The sequence below is a fragment of the Phascolarctos cinereus genome, unplaced genomic scaffold (assembly GCF_003287225.1).
Source record: "Phascolarctos cinereus isolate Bilbo 61053 unplaced genomic scaffold, phaCin_HiC Scaffold_1;HRSCAF=81, whole genome shotgun sequence".
NCBI classification, from domain to species: Eukaryota; Metazoa; Chordata; class Mammalia; order Diprotodontia; family Phascolarctidae; genus Phascolarctos; species Phascolarctos cinereus.
In genome coordinates this window covers 235,701,114-235,718,670 of record NW_027555514.1, presented here as the reverse complement: position 1 = coordinate 235,718,670, position 17,557 = coordinate 235,701,114, and the positions used below count along the sequence as shown (strand labels likewise).

Here is a 17,557-nt window from a genome sequence, read left to right as displayed (position 1 = left end):
ACTCTAGATAACTCTACCAAGCTGGAAAGGCTTTGAATACTGATTCGGGTGGCAGATTGTATGTCAATGTCAATCATTCAAGAACAAGTTTCAGAAGAAGTCATGGGGGGGAGATAAAGAGAGGGAGGGAATCAAGACACAGAAATTCATGATGCTGTCAAATAAGGCTCAGAATAATACTAAATCACTGATACGCTAAGTTATTGAAGAGGATTAACCACAAAGCTCTCCTGTTCATCCAGGTTCACCCCAAATATCTAATCAGTAGCCAACTCTTGTATATTCCGTCTTCACAGCTCAAGCAACTCATTCTTTCTTCTGCACTCACAGTCTCCACTAGGTCCAGGCCCTCATTCCACCTTACGTGGACTACTGCAATGACCTCTTAAATGAATCAGTCTCCCTCTGCCTCACACCTCTCCCCTCTCTAGTCCAACCTCCACACAGATGCCAAAGGGATCTCTTTCCCCTACTCAACAAACTCTAGTGGCTCCCTAATCGCCTCTAGGATCAAATCCAACCTCTTCTGTTTGATATTGAAAGCCCTTCTCAACCTGGTTTTAAACTGCCTTTCTAGCTCATCACATATACTCACAAACTAGCCTCACTGCTGTTCTTCATACATGGCATTCCATTTCCTAGTTCCATGTCTTTGCACAGGCTGTCTCCTATTCCTTGCATGTGCTCCTTCCTCATTTCTGCCTCTCAAAGTCCCCAGATTCCTTCAAAGCTCAGCTCAGCTGACACCTGTTACATGTGGCACTAGTGCCAGACAAAAAAAAAGATTACCTTGTATTTATTTCGTATATACTTAGACATGTATATCAAAGTATACATACAAGTCACTTATCACACCTGATAGAATGTAAGCTCCTTCAGGGCAGAGACTGTTTCATTTTTGTCTCTGTATGCCCATCGCCTAGCAGAGTGGCTGTAGCAGGTGCTTAATAAATGTTTGCTGACTGAATGATCGAAATCCCTACTAAAATACAATATGCTTTCCTGTCTTAGTAAGTGGAGTGAAAGGAACATAATGAAATCAATCCCTTTGACGAAATCTTCAGTCTTCCCTCTCCAAACCAGCTTCCACACAGCTGCCAAATTGATATTCCTAAAACATAGTTCTTTCCACTCTATCCCACTACTTCTCTGTACAGGGTGTCCTCCTCTGCCTGAAATGAACTTCTTCCTCACTTCTCCCTCCCAGAATCCCTAGATTCCCTCAAAACTATCTCATGTGCCATTTTCTAAGAAAAAGGCTATCCTGATCGACCACCATCCCATCTCTACAGACTTCTCTCACATAAGTTACATTGTATATATTTTGTATGTACTTGTCTCCATTCATATTGTTTCTCTCCCAACAGAATAAGTGGTCAACTGATAGGGGAATAAATGAAGAAACTGTAGTGCTTTTATCAAAATTAATGACCAGAGTAAGAAAATATGATGCTGAAAAAAATTTTTTTAAATGGGAAGACATGAATTTATGCATGTGAAGTAAGAAGAACCAGGAAAACAACACAATAAATATAACAATGTAAACAGAAAGAACAAAGACATGAAACTGAATGTTCATTTATGAATAAGCTTGACTCTGAGGAACTGAAAAAACATCCCTCTGTAAACATGGAATGCTGCAGATACTTTTGAGAGTCAGTGGGTATGTCGGTACATGTTGCTGACCTGTTTCCTTTTTTTAAATTCTTTATTATAAGGGAGAGCAGAGATAGTAGAAACAATGAGAAATGAAGGTAGTATCAAAACAAAACACATCAATACTTTTTTTTTCCCCGAAGAATGTAAACTCCTCCAAGGCAGGGACTGTTTCATTTTTTGAAACATCCCTAGCATGTAGCACAGTACCTGTCACTTAGTAGGCATTTAATAAATGCTTGTTGATTGAAGAGATATCAAGCAGAATCAAAAATATGTTACAATATTAATAGCTAACATGTATATAGTGCTTTACAATTTAAAAAGCTCTCCTGAGACAGCTGGTGGTGTAGTAGATAGAGAGCTGGGCCTAGAGTCAAGAAGAACTGAACTCAAATACAGCTTTAGATACTTACTAGCTCTGTGGTCCTGGGCAAATTACTTAACTTGTCTCAGATTCCTCAACTATAAAATGAAGATAATTATAGTACCCATTTCCCAGGGTTGTTGTGAAGATCACATGATATATTATAAAAAGTCTTAGCACAGTGCTTGGCACATAGTAAATGTTATATAAATGCTTACTTATTTTCCCCCCTCCTCCCTTGTTCACCATGTATTTTGTCCTTGCCCCTTCGATTACCAGCACTTTTGACTCAGTGAAGATTATATTTTCATGATCTGTAGTCTTACAACATCAGTGGGAAGTATGGTGTTAAAACAGATGGGCCTTTTGCAACAGTGACAGACTCAGACTAAAAAAAAAACACTGCACAAATGAAAAGAAGCCCTCTACTCCTAGTCCTGTGCAATTTTCATCCATGTCTTTCCCTAAGTCCTTCAGAGAAGAACTACTTAATAGAATAGAGGCCTTCCTTTTTCATGGATCCCAATGAGCACAGCCAATCATGCAATCAATTCAACAAATGTCAGGTGTCAACTACAGATGACAACGATGAAAAGTACTAATAGTTCTTGACCTCAAGGAGCTTACAAGGTCTAACAGAAAAGACAAATATACAAAAAAAATTTAAGTGAATAAATGCAGAGTAGAGGAATACATCTGGAGATGGTAATTTAGTATCTCAACTCCCTAATGAATCAACCATGGAATAACTGACTTTTTCTTCATTATCCTTTTGTCCCAGTATCACTCCCTATGTGTTACCAGTTCCTTTTAGAATCGCACGTGACCTTAATATCTGATATATCACCTCTTCTGGTGAAATAAACTCCATGGCTCTTTATTGCAAGTAGGATTAAATGAAGCTTCTCCTTCCCCTGGCATTTAAGGCCCTTTACAATCCGACCCCAAACTGCTTTCCAGGCTATAATATCACACCCTTTCAAACACTCCATATTCCAGCCAAATTGGCCTTCTTGCTATTCCTCATAAATAATGTTCCATTTCCTATCTGGACACCTTTGCAAAGGTTGTCTGTCCCTCTATTCCTGGGGTGAAATTCCTTCTCCCTTCCACCTCTCAGAATCCCTAATTTCCTTCACAGTTCAGCTCAAATGGCCTCTTACATGAAGTTTTTGGTGATACTATCAGCTTCCAGGGCCTTCCCCGCAAAAAACTACCTTATTCCTATTTAGAATATACTTATGTGTACATCTGAATAGTGGCAGTGTGGTGGAGTGAATGGAGCTCGAAAGTAAGAAAGTCCTAGGTTCAAGACCTGCCTCTGATGCCTACTAGCTGTGTGACTCCAGGCAAGTCATTTCACCTCTTAACGCCCTAGGCCACAGTAATAATACTAGGACATTATTTGTCTATTAAAATAGCCCTCCCTTTTCTGTCTACTTATCTGTACGAGGCTGGATGTCAGTCACAACAGACTGAAGAAGGAGATATGAGAATCCAGCTGTCTTCTATTAAACCAGATTTTTTAAAAATCTGCAAGAAATATGTAAAATGATGCCATTCTCACTATTTGTTTCAATTTTGGAAAAAAGGGTTTTTTCATTAAAATTTTATTTATACAGGTATAAAATGGGTTAGCCTTTTAAAGTGAATTAATATTTTAAAATCTTACCCATTTTAATTTCCAATATGATAAATATCAATAGATATAATAACCAACATGAACAAAAACTCTTTGGGGTCCTCAACAATTTTAAAGAGCATGATGGCTACTGAGACCAAAACCCATAAATTAACAATTAACAAATTGTACTGCATTTTTATTTATCTTATTAACATTCCCTAATTCCATTAATCTGGTTCTTGCTGTACTCTGGAGTTTTGGGGGCTACTGGGGCCTTAAACCTATCAGTTTAAACCTCTGGTATAAGGGACTCTAAGGTGAGAAAACTGAGTGTTATGATGTAGTTGGACATCTTCTCTGCTTTTTATAATCTTTAAGACTGGGAAATGTTTGACAAGATAAATAAAAATACAATAACAACACAGATGTTGTTAATTTGTGATTTTGTAAGTCAATCTCTGTAGGTATTCCTTTCTATTTGAATCTGAAGTCACTACTCAATACAAATAAAATCATTGTCCAGTCCCCAGCCTTTATACTATATATTGTCTCCCAAGACAACCCTGGGAGATAGGTGCTATTATTATTCCCATTTTAGAGCTAAAGGAAACTGAGACTGAGAAAGGTTTGGTAACTTTCTCAGAGTCACACAGCTAGTAAGTGTCTGGGCAAGGTTTAAACTCAGGATTTCCTGATTCCAAATCTAATGTTCAATGCACTATGACTACCTAGCTGCCTACAAAACTACACCTGCCACATAGCAAGTACTCAATACATGCTTACTGATTGAGTGCAAATCATCAATGGTAATATGCCATAGGCTGCTTACACATACTATGTATCTTTAAGTGAAAAGATTACATTCCAAATTCATTATTACACCAAGACACAGCCTTGTCCTTGTGACTACTTGCAAGAAAGTTTAGCTTTTCTTATATAGTATTACTTACGGCTCCAAAATCTCTAATATAAAAAGGTGGAATTCCTTGAAAACGAAAGGAAGTAAAAAAAAAGTCACTAAAACCTGTGGAAGTAGAAACGACCTATTTTTTACTTTTTGTTTATTAATAGTGTCAAATTAAGATATTCTCAAACTTGCACAAACACTGTAATTCATTAGTGGTAGTAAAAACAATTATAATGTTCACAAAAATGAAGTCTGACTATTGATAGACCAAAGGAAATATAATACAAACTAACAATACAAATTACTTAGGGAAAAGCATATACAAATGTAAAATAATACAGACTACTAGGCTTAGTGTTGAGAAGAGCTGAGTCTAAGGCCTGTCTGTCTCTGACATTTCATGGATGTATGACCCTGAATAAGTCACAGACTCCATGAGCCTTGGTTCCTTCATCTGTCAAATGAGGGGTTTGTACTAGAAATCCCTCTCAGGTCCCTTCTAGTTCTAAATCTACAATCCTAGGAACCCAATCTCTGAGTCTAAATTTCCTTCCTCAGCATGTAATATTTAAAACAGAAAGATAAGCAAGGTCCTGAGACATACTGCCTTATGTAAACCAACACAGGGACTAAGTATATATAAGTATATATAAGACACTCATGGCAGATTGGAGAGGACATTCCCCTTGTAGAAGCAAACTCATACTGGAAAGGAGTCTAACAAAATGTTAAGAGGGCTAAATAAAAGTTCTATAAAATAGAATCAGATATAGTTACACTACAAATTTTAAAAGAATTATAAAATACCAGAAAATAATTAATGGCATGAACAAAAACAACAGTCATAATAATATGACACATATACACTAAAATAAATTGCATTTATTATGCTATAAAAAAGCAAGAGACATTCAAAAATACTGTTAACTACCAAGTATCTTCTAAGCATGAATGTAAATTTTCCACTGAACTATTAAAAAATAAACCCCCTCTACTCTGGGCCTATCTGTCTCTATTCCAGGGAATCTGGGATTAAAACAAAGATCCTCTCCAACTCCAAATGCCATGCTCAACAAATTCACTGTATTTTTGACTCCCCTAACATTCCCCACCTGTGAGAAAAGATCCTCTTATTTCACAGGATTTTAGAGCCTTAATTTGCAATGAATCTGAGTGGTAGGATTTTTGTTGTGGGTTTGGTTTGGGGTGGTTTTTTTGGGGGGGGCAAAAGTCTCAATATACAGGTGAGGTAAGAGAAACTGACAGTTTGAGAATCTTACCCAATGTCATACAACTGGTTAGCAGCAGAGCTAGTGCTAGCTAGTATTAACTAATCCAGTCTGCTAACCCCTATTCCAATTTTCTTTCTACCATGTCATAAAATTTAAAGATGAAATGTGAAAAATGCAAATATATATAACAATATTTTGATAAATTCAGGCTGTCAATATGTAAACTTGGTAGATGTCAAAATTGTTGTTTGCATGGTTTTAAATATACAACACCATTTTCTACTAGATGTGACAAAACCCAAAAGTTCCACATCTCCAAACATCATTATGACTATAATACCTAAGTCATTAAATTTTGCTCACTTGACAATACAAAGAAATTCTATTCCTACATCCAAATCCAAAAATGGGAAAAAGGAATAACAGCTAAATTTAGATAACACTTTAAGATCTGCAAAGCACTTTACATACATTAACTCATTTGATCCTCACAACAACCCCAAGAGATAGGTACTATTATAACTCCATTTTACAGATGAGGAAACCGAAGCTGAGATTAATTAACTGACTTGCCCAAGATAACACAACTAGGAAGTACCTAAGGCAGAATCTGAACTCAGGTTTTGTTGACTCCACATCCAGCTCTCTAACCATACTACACCACCTCACCTGCCCCAGAAAAAGTGTACTTCAAAATAACTTTGAAACAATCAGTTACAGATTGAGTACTAACTACCACTACCTACTCAATATGGCAGAACAATTAAGTTCTACTGTTTCTTTTATCAGTGCTAATATTTATTATTTTAATAATAAAAACAAAATTTTATTTTGCAACCTATGTACCCTCACTCAGAGAGATTTCTACTAAGGGAGGGTGCAGATAGGCCATCACTGTTAGCAGAAAACAGTTAACAAGAAGCAACATTCATAGAGGGTTTTAAAGTCACCGAAGTGCTTTTTACCAACATTAACTGCTTCAAGTTCCACAAGAACTCTTGTGAGATAGGTGCTTAAGATGACATCCTCATTTATACAGATGAGGAAACTGAGGGTTGGACATATTAAGTCATTTGCCAATGTTCACTTAGCTAGGAAATAACCAGAAATTGGATTCAAATTCACCTCTTCATAACTCCAAAATTAGTATTCTATCCACTATTAATCAATCAAGAAGCATTTATTAAATGGCTACTGTGAACCAGGAAGGGAAGAAGAGTGTAAGTGAAGGAACTGACACAAAAGTGAAATGATACCTATCCTCAAGTAGCTTACATTCCATTTAGAGGATAAAATATTTCCCCAGCTATCAAGCTATTATCAGCTACGCCATGCTACACCTACGAAAATATCATTACCAAATAAATATTTACCTTTAATCAATTTTGCTAGACTTAAGCTACAGAAACAATGTCTGAAAAATAGGTAAGCAAAAATTGTTTCAAATTTTAAAAGCAGACAAAGTTGAAAAATATTGTCAGTGTGGTTCTTATCACACCCTATGTACAAGACTCTCTTACTCTGACTTGGGTTCTATATATCTGAAAAAAGGAGAAATCACAAATATATATTTTTGTAAAGCACTACCAACTACACACTGCCATACAAATGTCCATTACAGTAATGACACATTTATTCAAGTCACCCACCCAACAACTTCAACTACATGCATAGCCAAGAACCCAGATGCAATAAGGTATGTGTACATATCACAAAGTTTATGTAGTAAAAGATGATGCTTTTTACTCCTAAGAAAATACCTCAACTCCTCCAATAATCTCTTATCTTACAAACAAATATTAACTCATGTGTAACCCAATTGTGTTTTCCCAGCCCACAAATAAATAGATGGGGAAATTAAAATGGGAGAGAGGAAGGAATCAGGGGACTGCCAGTGGCATGCACAATGAAAGCAACAAGTCATAATAACATGGAAGAAAGAGACAGAAAAACACTATCAAAGGCCAAAGACTAAAAGCATAGTATTCTACCCAAAGTAGGACAGAGACAAACAGCCTGTCAAACAACAATCACCTTGGTAATTCCTGACCCATATCACTTCATTACAGCAAAATACTGGTGCTTACAATCATAACCTTGAATTATTAAGGAGAAATTAAGTTATCTTTAGCTTGCTTTATTTAGGAAGACAGGGAAGTATAAGATTTATTTTTCAACTGTCATTTTCAAAATAAGTTTAAAATAAGAGTTTGAGCATTTAGAGCAGATGTCCTTAACCTAGGATTTGTGAACTTTTTACAAAATGTTTTGATAACATTGTTCCAATATAATTGGTTTCCTGTATGATTCTATGTATTTTGTTTTATGCATTAACCAGGGATTCACAGGCTTCACTAAAATGCCAAAGGGTCCTATGAGATAAAAAAAGGCTAAGAACTCCTGATTTTAATAGATGCCTGCTTCTTGCTCCCTCATCTCATGCTTCCAATTAAGACGGTGATAAGAAGAAGGAGCTTAGATCTTTGCAGAAAAAGAAAACCAAAGATAACCTAAGTATGTTCCTCCATCCAGTCAGGAATTATGCCAAAAAAGAGCTAGAACCCAACAGAGAACAGAAAAGAGTTCACACTAAGGAAGTCAGTACAAGTCATGATAATCAGGTCTGAACCTACAAGTGCTGAAAAAGGATCCATGCCAGGGAAATATGAGTAAATAGGGGGGGAAAAATAACCAAACGCAGTAGGTATATTCTGGATTTAATGTGTGCACACGTGCATATTCCCAGACTCTCCGCGCCCAAAAGGAACTCCACAAGTACATGAAGAACCAGAGAAGATGGCTAACCACAAACACCACAAAAAATGGCTACAAGAAACAAAAGAGATTTTAAAATGAAATTAGAATTGAAATTAAAATTCTAGAGGAAAAAAACTGAAAGGAAAATAACTTAGAACATAAGACAGGAAAACTTTTAGTAAAGTAACAGGTTTCCTAAAAAACAATCAGAACCCAATAACTTCATGAGTTAAGAAATACTAGAAAAAAAATAAAGGATTTTTTTTTTTAAAAAGGGGGGCAGCTAGGTGGCAAAATGAATAGAGCTCTGGCCTTGGAGTCAGGAAGACCTGAGTTCAAATCCAGCTGTGTGACACACTTACTAGCTGTGTGACCCTGGGCAAGTCACTTAACCACTATCGACTCACCAAAAAGCAAAAAACAAAAAAAAAGAAACATACAATATCAACTATGAAAAAATGAATGACCTGTAAAATGAGAGAAAACTTAAGAAGTATCAGGCTCTCTGAAAATTATAATCAAACAAAAACCCTGAACAACATATTTCAAAATAACTGTCCAAATCTATTGAAACCAGAAAGCAAAATTAAAAGAGAAAGAATCCACCATTTACCTGCTGAAAGAAATCTCAATCTGAAAACTCTCAGAAATGTTATAATCAAATCTGACAATTTGAGACCTAAGACAAAAGGAAAAAAAAATTGAAGAATTCAAAAACAAGAGTTTTTTTAAGTACTAAGGAACCACACTCCAGACAACACAAGACTATGCTGTGACTACCACAAAGGAGAAAAAAAAACCTTAGAAGACATTACAAAAGGCAAATTATAAAGGCTTACAACCAAGAATAATTTGTCCTGTAAAACCCAGTATAATCTTACTGGGTAAGGGAGAAAACGGATCTTTAACAGAGTAAAGGACTTTCAAGCATTACCAATGGGAAAAGCCAGAGCTGAACATAAACTGAAATGAAAAGAAAGGTGTCAAGAGAAAACTAGAAAGCAAAAAATATAAACAAAGTAGGTGCCCATCATTGGGGAATAGATAAATTATGGTATAGGGATGTAAAGGAATATTATTACTTTGTAGTAAGAAATAATAAGGGAAATATTTAGAGAAACCTAGGGAGACTTGAATCACCTGATGCAGACAGCATACTAATACACTGCTGGTGGTGTGGTGAACTGGTCTGACCATTTGGGAAAACAATTTGGGATGATTCTAATAAAGTAATTAAAAAGCCCAAATCCTTTGACCCAGAGATTTCATTGCTAGGCATGTATCCCAAGGAGGACAATGACAAAAAAGAAAGAATCCACATATAGCAAAATATTTATAGCAGCAACTTTTTTTTAGTAGCCAAGAACTGGAAACAAAGTACATATCTGTTAATTCAGGAACACTTAAGCAAGTTGTTGTACACAAAGGTAATGGAATATTGTTTTACTGTAAGAAATGATGAGCATGAGGAACAGATAAGCATGGAAAGACTTATATGACCTGATGGAAAATGAAATAAACAAAACCAAGAAAACGATATACACAATGAGAACTATGGAAAGAACAACAATAAAAAACAATGCTGAGAGATTATGACAAAGTTTAGCCTCCAAGACTAGAGATGTGAGAAAACGCGTACTCTTGCTTCTTTGCAGAAATGGTAGACCATAAGTGTGGAGCCTATAATGCAGGCATTTATTATGAATATATCAGGCTTTTTTAATATAGTTTAGTTTTACTGAACTTTTTTTCCTTTCTCTTTTTAAATCCTTTGTCATGAAAAATAGCTCCCTGAGTACGGGTGGATAATACAAAAGGAAACAGTTGATATTTTATTTTAAAATATCAATAAAACTTTATTTTAAAAAATTAAGTGAAACTGAGTGAAACATGCAAGAACAAAAAATACGTGCATAATGACTACAACTTGTAAAGGAAAATTACTATAAAAGACTCAAGAATTATGAACAATGTCATGACCAAGGAGGACACTAAAAGACTGATGATGAATCATGCTTCCCATATCTCAGTAAAGAGATGGATGAGAAGTGCAAAAATGAGACTTTCAGACAGTCAACGTGTGTTTTGTTTTGATTTATTACTCTTATGGGAGGGGTGAAGAAATTTACTGGCGAAGGTAGTGATAGTAACACCAAAAAAAGAATAGCATGAATGAAACTTAAAAAAAAATTAGAGAAGATGAAGAAGATAAGCAGAGAAGTTTCAGAACCACAACACTGAACTGTAAACATACTTTTAGAAAAACAAGTAGTATAGTTTTACAGTGTCATAGATAATCTTTTTTTGTTGTTGTTCTTTGTCTACAGAAATGTTGGTGTTTGTTGATGTTATTGTTTTCATAATAATAAAACAAAAAGTGTAAAGACTCATCCTTCAAGGGCCATTTCACATGCCACTTCCTCTATGAAGCTTTACCTTGAGCACCGAATCAGATAAGGATAGCTCTCTTCGGAACTCCCATAGCATCATGATGCATCCTTCCTTATGATAGTATAGTCTCCCTTGTTAATAAACTTATTTGTGTACAATTCTTCACTTAGACTGTTAAGATGCTCGAGGAAAAACTTTGCAATATTCATTATTTCTCTAAAGTTCAATAAATGTGTGCTGAATAAAAAAATGAAATGATCTTAAAACAAAAGAAAGTTCTATATTTACAGCCTCATTTCCTAGCAATGTAAAATAAATAAAGCATGTGGAGGGTAATATACCCTGATCACTGCTAAATTAAATGTTGCCAACCAAAAGTAGGAAAAAATAACCATGTATTTGTATATACTTATATATGTATTGTTGTCTCCTTCCCATAGAAAATAAGATCTCTGAGGTCAGGCACTATTTCATTTTTGTTTTTGTAGACCTGGGTAATCTACCCAAACCACAGTATGGTGCTTGTAATATACTAAGATACTTCATAAATGCTTGATGATCAGTTAATCAAGTATCACTGATGAATGGCTGAACTGTGGCACAAGAATGTAATGAATAATTGCATAGCAGGAAACAACAAATATGAGGAGGTAAAAGAAACATGGAAATTTTACATTAACAGATGAAGAATAAAAAAGCTGAACCACAAAAGCATATACAATTACTACAATAAAGTACGTGAAAACAACACTAAAAGACAGCCAAACTCACATTACTCACAAAGACCAAAACTGCACCTAGAAAACAATTTATGAAACAAACTTCTTTCATCTTAATGGAGAGGGCGGGAATGCTGCATGTATTATCAGAAGCTTAGCTGTTTTCCTGTTATAAAGGAAAGATCAACTGGGGATGGAAAGTCCAACATAAGCAATGTCATAAAAGTAACTGGGCATAACTGTGATATAAGCAGCCATAAAACTTTTTAAAAAATGATAATCCAATGGATTTGGTTCTACAGTATGTACAGAACTCACGAATGTCATGAAACTCTGCGTGCGCGTGTGTGTGTGCGCATGTGCGCTCACGCCCACGCCCAGCATGCTTTACAAAAGTAGGGGAAACTTCAAGGGAGTAACAAATCAAATTATGACAAGCCAAAAAGAAGACCAAACCAAGAGAGAAACAAAACAAGTGGGGAGATGGGAAAGGTATCAGTAAAACCAAGGAAAAGTTGAATCAAAAATGTATTTCCATAATTTATTTTAACTGTCAATTTTAGTCTGAAATATTCAGCCACATCTGCTTAAAATCTATCTATAAATCTGGGAGGACTTACAAGAACTGACGTTAAAGGAAGTGAACAGCACTATAACAATTGATACATTGACCACAACATTGTAAAGGAAAACAACTGTGAAGGGCTTAAGAACTATGATCAACACAATGAACAATCATGACTCCAGAATACTGATGATGAATCACGATTCTCAACTCTTGACCGAGTGATGGAGGAATAGAGGTACAAAATGAGGCACAGATTTTCAGATATTACCAATATGTGACTTTGTTTTATGTGCTTATACTTGTTACAAGGAAGGGTTTTTTTGGTGGTGGCAGAGGGGAAGAGTTGTGGAATGCTGGGGGGAGAAATGACAGTGATTGTCTCCCCAACTCCTCAAAAAAAGGAATCAATCAACTGAAAAAAATAAAAACAGAAAAGAGCAGAAAGACAGAAAGGGACATATACAAGCTAAGCAGTGTAGGAACTCATACCAAAAAAAGTGGTAAATAGTACAGAGTCACAATTCCAAAAGCAGCTCTCTTTTCCTGTTCTCCGTAAAAATATAAATAAAATTTATCTAGTACACAATAGAAATCAACTTGAAACTAAATTCCCAAAAGTTATCCCTAAAATAAGGTCCAGCTTTGGGAAATTTGCTTTGATAGTTCATTTAGATTGTCAATAAGAATTACCTTCTCAATGTAAAATAAATATCATCAGGACTATATGTGATGAATGTCCTAGTGACGCTTTCTGAACTTCTCACTATTATCTTTTTATCTTGTTTCTTTGAGTGAAAAATCATTAGAGACTGGGGTGACAACTAAAATCATAAACATTTGCTGTAATCATTCACTACCTAACACTTTACCACCACTTCTGCAACAGTCTTGAATGCCTATTTGGGTAAATATAAATAATCTTCCAAAGCCTATTTTTAAATGAGTGATCATTACAAAATAGACTTACTGTAATCAAAATGGCAAAAGGCTGAACACATTTCAAAGTATCAATATTATCACTTAACTTTTTTTAAAAGTGGTACAAAAGCCTTTTCCTGTCAGCACATATTATCCTCCAGACACAAAGTCTGCATTAAAGTTTACTCATACATCTGTATCACTACATGTCTTTACATTATGTATTCTGTGCCATTAGAAAATTCATAAAGCACATTAGCAGATACTAAATAGGGTCAACTTAAGACTTTCCATGAGTGGTAAAAAGTTCTGAAAAGCCATTGATATATATGTACTTAATATTTTACTTAGACTAAGAATAAATGTTTTAACAATAGTATTTACTGAACAAATAAAAAGCAAAAAAAAAAAACCTGGGCTTCAGAAATACCTCTAAAGAAATCTATTCAAAAATCTCTAGTGTTTGCTTATTTCCTTAAGAGCATTTTCAGGTACATTAGGTCTTTAAACCTCCAAAGCATCTTTTTTTTTTAAAGGTAAATTGTGAATGCTCAGGTTGTTCCAGGGTCCTAAAACAAAAAAATAGGTGTCGTAAGTTCATTAACTCCTTATGAACTCTATGCTATGTGCTAGCACTCCATGAAAGAAAAATATCCCATATTAAGAATTGGCTATTACATTTTTTTAAACAGCAACTGAAGCTTCATTCAAATGGTTTAAAAGACAATTCACTCCTATTTATATGGCAACAATCATATATTGGCATGGCTATTTACAACTTAGAGAATATTTTCACATATCATCTCAACTGATCTCACAAAACCTCGAAGATCTAGGTTATGATCTTATTTTACTGATTAAGCAATTGAAATTCTGTGAGGTTAAGTGGCTTGTCTAACTTCAGGGAACCTAAAAAAGTAGGAAAGGAGGGCCTACAACCCAAGCTTCTGAATCCTGGTCCAATGCCTTTTCACTATACCACACTACATTTCTACCATGATATCTAGCCTCATCTTTCCCTCAGTCTGGTCTGCTTTGAAACTTAAGTGGCACAGAAACTGAAAATAGAAAGGTTATGTTGATTGGTTGAAAACATAGTAAACTCTCACCTCTCCCTCCCCTCAGGAAAATCAGAAGTGGTTTACAGACATCTCTGAAAACAGTAGTCAGAATGAAAGGAGTCTGCCAAGAAAATAATGCTTAAATTAACTTATTTACTGAAGCATCAGAACAGATGTAAAAATATGAACTACAACTCACTTCCTGTTTTGAAATGGGAGGGAATTTACAGAAATGACTGTAAATAAGGTACCCTGAAAACCTGTTAAGAAATTAAAAGAAATTTTTAGTAAAGGGAAATAATGAAATTGAAAACTAAACTAAATGCTTACATTTGAACTATTTAGTAACATTACTGAATCATTCTTTATCTCATAAATTTCCAGTAACAGTGAAAGGTAATCCTACAAAGGCAATGCTGAATTTAAACCTTTAGAGAATTTTCTTACGAATTTTAGCTGCAAAAAGTGTATTCTGATCTTTTTTTGCTGGGCTCATAAACGTAATTTCCAAATATACATTAAAGGTAACTGTTCCAGGTGACTGGTACAATGTACAGAGCACACAAATGTTCTTCCTTCAACCATTAAAAAGAGCCACTTCAACTAAACTAAAAACTCAAAAAATTAACTTTTTATATTTATTCTTGATCAACTCTTCAAATTAAGGTAGGGATGCCTTCAAACACTGCAAATGACATCTCTTTTGTTATCACTTTTGGAGTGTTTTGGCAATACCCATCATAAAATATAGCAAATTCTATACTATACCAAACTTAAAAAGAACTATGAAATCTTTTAAGTAGTAAACCCCAGGAAAGAAGGTTTTTAAAGTTTTGACTATTGTCTGTTTCTGTTCTTGTTTAAAAAGCAACCTAACAGTGGAACTGAATTTCTGATTCCAAAATGTCTAGCAATGGCACTAGACGTGTTCAACTAACTCTAAGCCACCCTATGCAGGCCTTCTTCATGAGCAGATGCTTCTGCAGTTACAAGCCAAAGGACTTAACTTTCAGTCTTTTATGCCGTTTAGTCAGATACAGGTATCAGGAGAATTAACTTGCATGAAAGGCTCCAAGCAATCAAGAACGGGAACAGAATCCTATTGTCGATCTCCATCTACTGGATGACGGAAAGTGAGGATGGCTCCTTGCACTTCCAGGACAAGGAGACTGACAGTACACCCAGGGAAGGGGTATTAGGATGCATCTCCTATGTACGGCGATATGGTTGGTACAGTAGTCCCCACGGGATCTCTTTTGGAGTGCAAAATCTAAAAGACAAGGAATGCTTTTGCAAACAAACTTCCCATCGGAAGTTATCTAAAGGGGGAGGCGGGGTTGCAGGAGGCGGGGTCCTGGACCGGCCCCAGGGCCTCCATCGGGTTCCCTGACGGGCCTCTCCCGTCCTCTCGGCTCTCTTTTGCCTGAAACTTTCAAGGGAGCCTGGAGACCGGAGCAGTCGGGGAGGCCCCAGCGGAAATGGAAACGGACAAGGCGGCAGCGGCGGAGGGAGCACCTCGAGCAGGGCGCCGAGGCTCAGGGCGGGAAGGGGTCCGCACTCGCTCGCTTGCTCGCTTTCGGGCTGCTTCGGGAAGGCCGGAGCATCATCCATCCCGGGCGCCCTGCCCTCCCCTCCGCTCCCCTCCACCGCGATCGTGCCCCCCTCCCGCTGCCCTCGGGCCCGGAGGCGACCCGAGCGAGGCCCGTTACCCACCCTCCGAGCCCCCCACGCTGCCTCCGGACACAAGCAGCAGCAGGAGGGCGGACGGACGACTGGGCCCGACACGGCGACGGCGGCAGCGGCAGCAGCAGCAGGAGGAGATGGAGGCGGCGCCGGAGCGGAGCCGGGCCCGGGCTGCCGAGTCGCGGCCGCCTCCTCCTCCTCCTCCTCCTCCTCCTCCTCTCGTCGGGGCGGCAGCGGCAGCGTCGGCCCCCGCGGAGGTTCGTTCCGCGAGAGCTGGCGGGCGGGCGCCTGGGGGAGTGGGAGCCCGGCTGCCGCTGCAGCCGCCGCCGGATGGCCCAGGCCTCTGAGGCTGGGGAGCCGGAGCCGGAGCCGCCGCCGCCGCGGGCCGGATCGAGCGACGCTTTACGTCCCGTCCCCCCCACCCCACCCCCACCCCCGCTCCCTCCCTCCTCCCTCCCTCCACCGCCGCCGCCCCCCCTCCCCTCCCGCTCCGCTCTCTCTCCCTCTCTCGATTGGAGCCGAGACAAAAGCAACGGGAAGCGGCGGACCTGGACGCTGCCCACGGACCCCCGGCGCGACCGGACCGGCCCCGGAGCCTTCCCCCGCCTCGCGGGGACCCCGGATCCGCCGCCCCCGCCGCGCGCCCCGCCGCCAGACTTCCGAAAAATTGCCAAAAACTCACCGCATGAATTTTCTTGTCCCGCGGATCCAAGATGGCGACGTATCAACCGCGGAGGCTGCTGGGAGCAGGACCTTTACCCTTTGACCTCCGCCGTGACCCCCCCTGCCGCCGCTCGGGCTCAGCTCGGAGGGGGAGGCGGGTGGCCGGAGCTGCGGTTGTAGGGCTCCGGGACGGTAGGGGCGGGAGGGGGGTCTGGGGGTGGGGGGGAGTCGCCGTCGCGTGCCGCGCTGGGGTCGGGTGTGTGTGCGTGTGCGTGTGTGTGGTGAGGGGGAGGGGTGGCATCATCCCACGCGCGCGCACACACCACCCCCCCGCCGAGGCCGATGCCTCTCGCTCCCGCCTTCCTGGGCGGCCGCCGCCGCCGCTGCCTCTGCTGCCCGTGGCCGTTACAGCGAGCGCTGCAGGGGCCGCGCCGACTCCGCCGCTGCCGGCCGCTACCGCCCCCCGCGGGCCGGGCCGCGGAGCGCAGGGCGCCGTCACCGCCTCCGCCGGGGCCCTCCTGCCGCCCCGCCTCCGTGTACCCCGGGAGCCAGCAAAGCCCCGGGCCGTCCTCCGGTGTCTGGGCATCCTCCTCCCGGGCCTGCCAGCGCAGCGCCGGCCTCCTTCCTAAGTGAGTCTCCACTGAGGGTTGCTTTTGCATCGCCTCTGCTGCACCCCTGCACCCCCACCCCAGATTTGGCTTAGCTTTTGTTTGTTTGTTTATTCTTGGACTGGGACAATCCCCCAGCCGTAAAGTGTAGGCTTTTTAAAGCCCTCAGAGATAAAGTGCCCGCCAGCCCTGAACTTGAGCTCTCTTAATACGACCTAGTTTGAGTTAAAACAGTCTTTCTCCAATAAATGTTCAGGAGAGACAGGATCATCAGCCAGACTTGCTAGAGTTCATAGAGGCTCTAGGGTCACCCTAACCAGGTTCCATTGCAGGGGAGGGAATAAGCATTTATTAAGCTCCCACTTTTTTTGTGTCCTGCACACAATCTGGTAAAGCCTATGGA

General features: G+C 39.3%; 1 protein-coding gene and 1 long non-coding RNA gene across 2 annotated transcripts in view; one reads left to right on the top strand and one right to left on the bottom strand.

The window, feature by feature from the left end:
- Nucleotides 1–17,142, bottom strand: part of CNOT2 (CCR4-NOT transcription complex subunit 2) — a 183,157-nt gene extending 166,015 nt beyond the window's left edge. Inside the window, 4 exon segments of the mRNA XM_020990249.2 lie at nt 16,566–16,666; nt 16,668–16,823; nt 16,826–16,876; nt 16,878–17,142. Of these exon segments, the coding sequence (XP_020845908.2) occupies nt 16,566–16,666; nt 16,668–16,823; nt 16,826–16,876; nt 16,878–17,132 (563 nt within the window). The 5' untranslated portion in view covers nt 17,133–17,142.
- Nucleotides 17,091–17,557, top strand: part of LOC144454399 (uncharacterized) — a 47,673-nt gene continuing 47,206 nt past the window's right edge. Inside the window, exon 1 of the long non-coding RNA XR_013482751.1 lies at nt 17,091–17,175. This is a non-coding gene — a long non-coding RNA (uncharacterized LOC144454399). The remainder of the gene's footprint in view (nt 17,176–17,557) is intronic.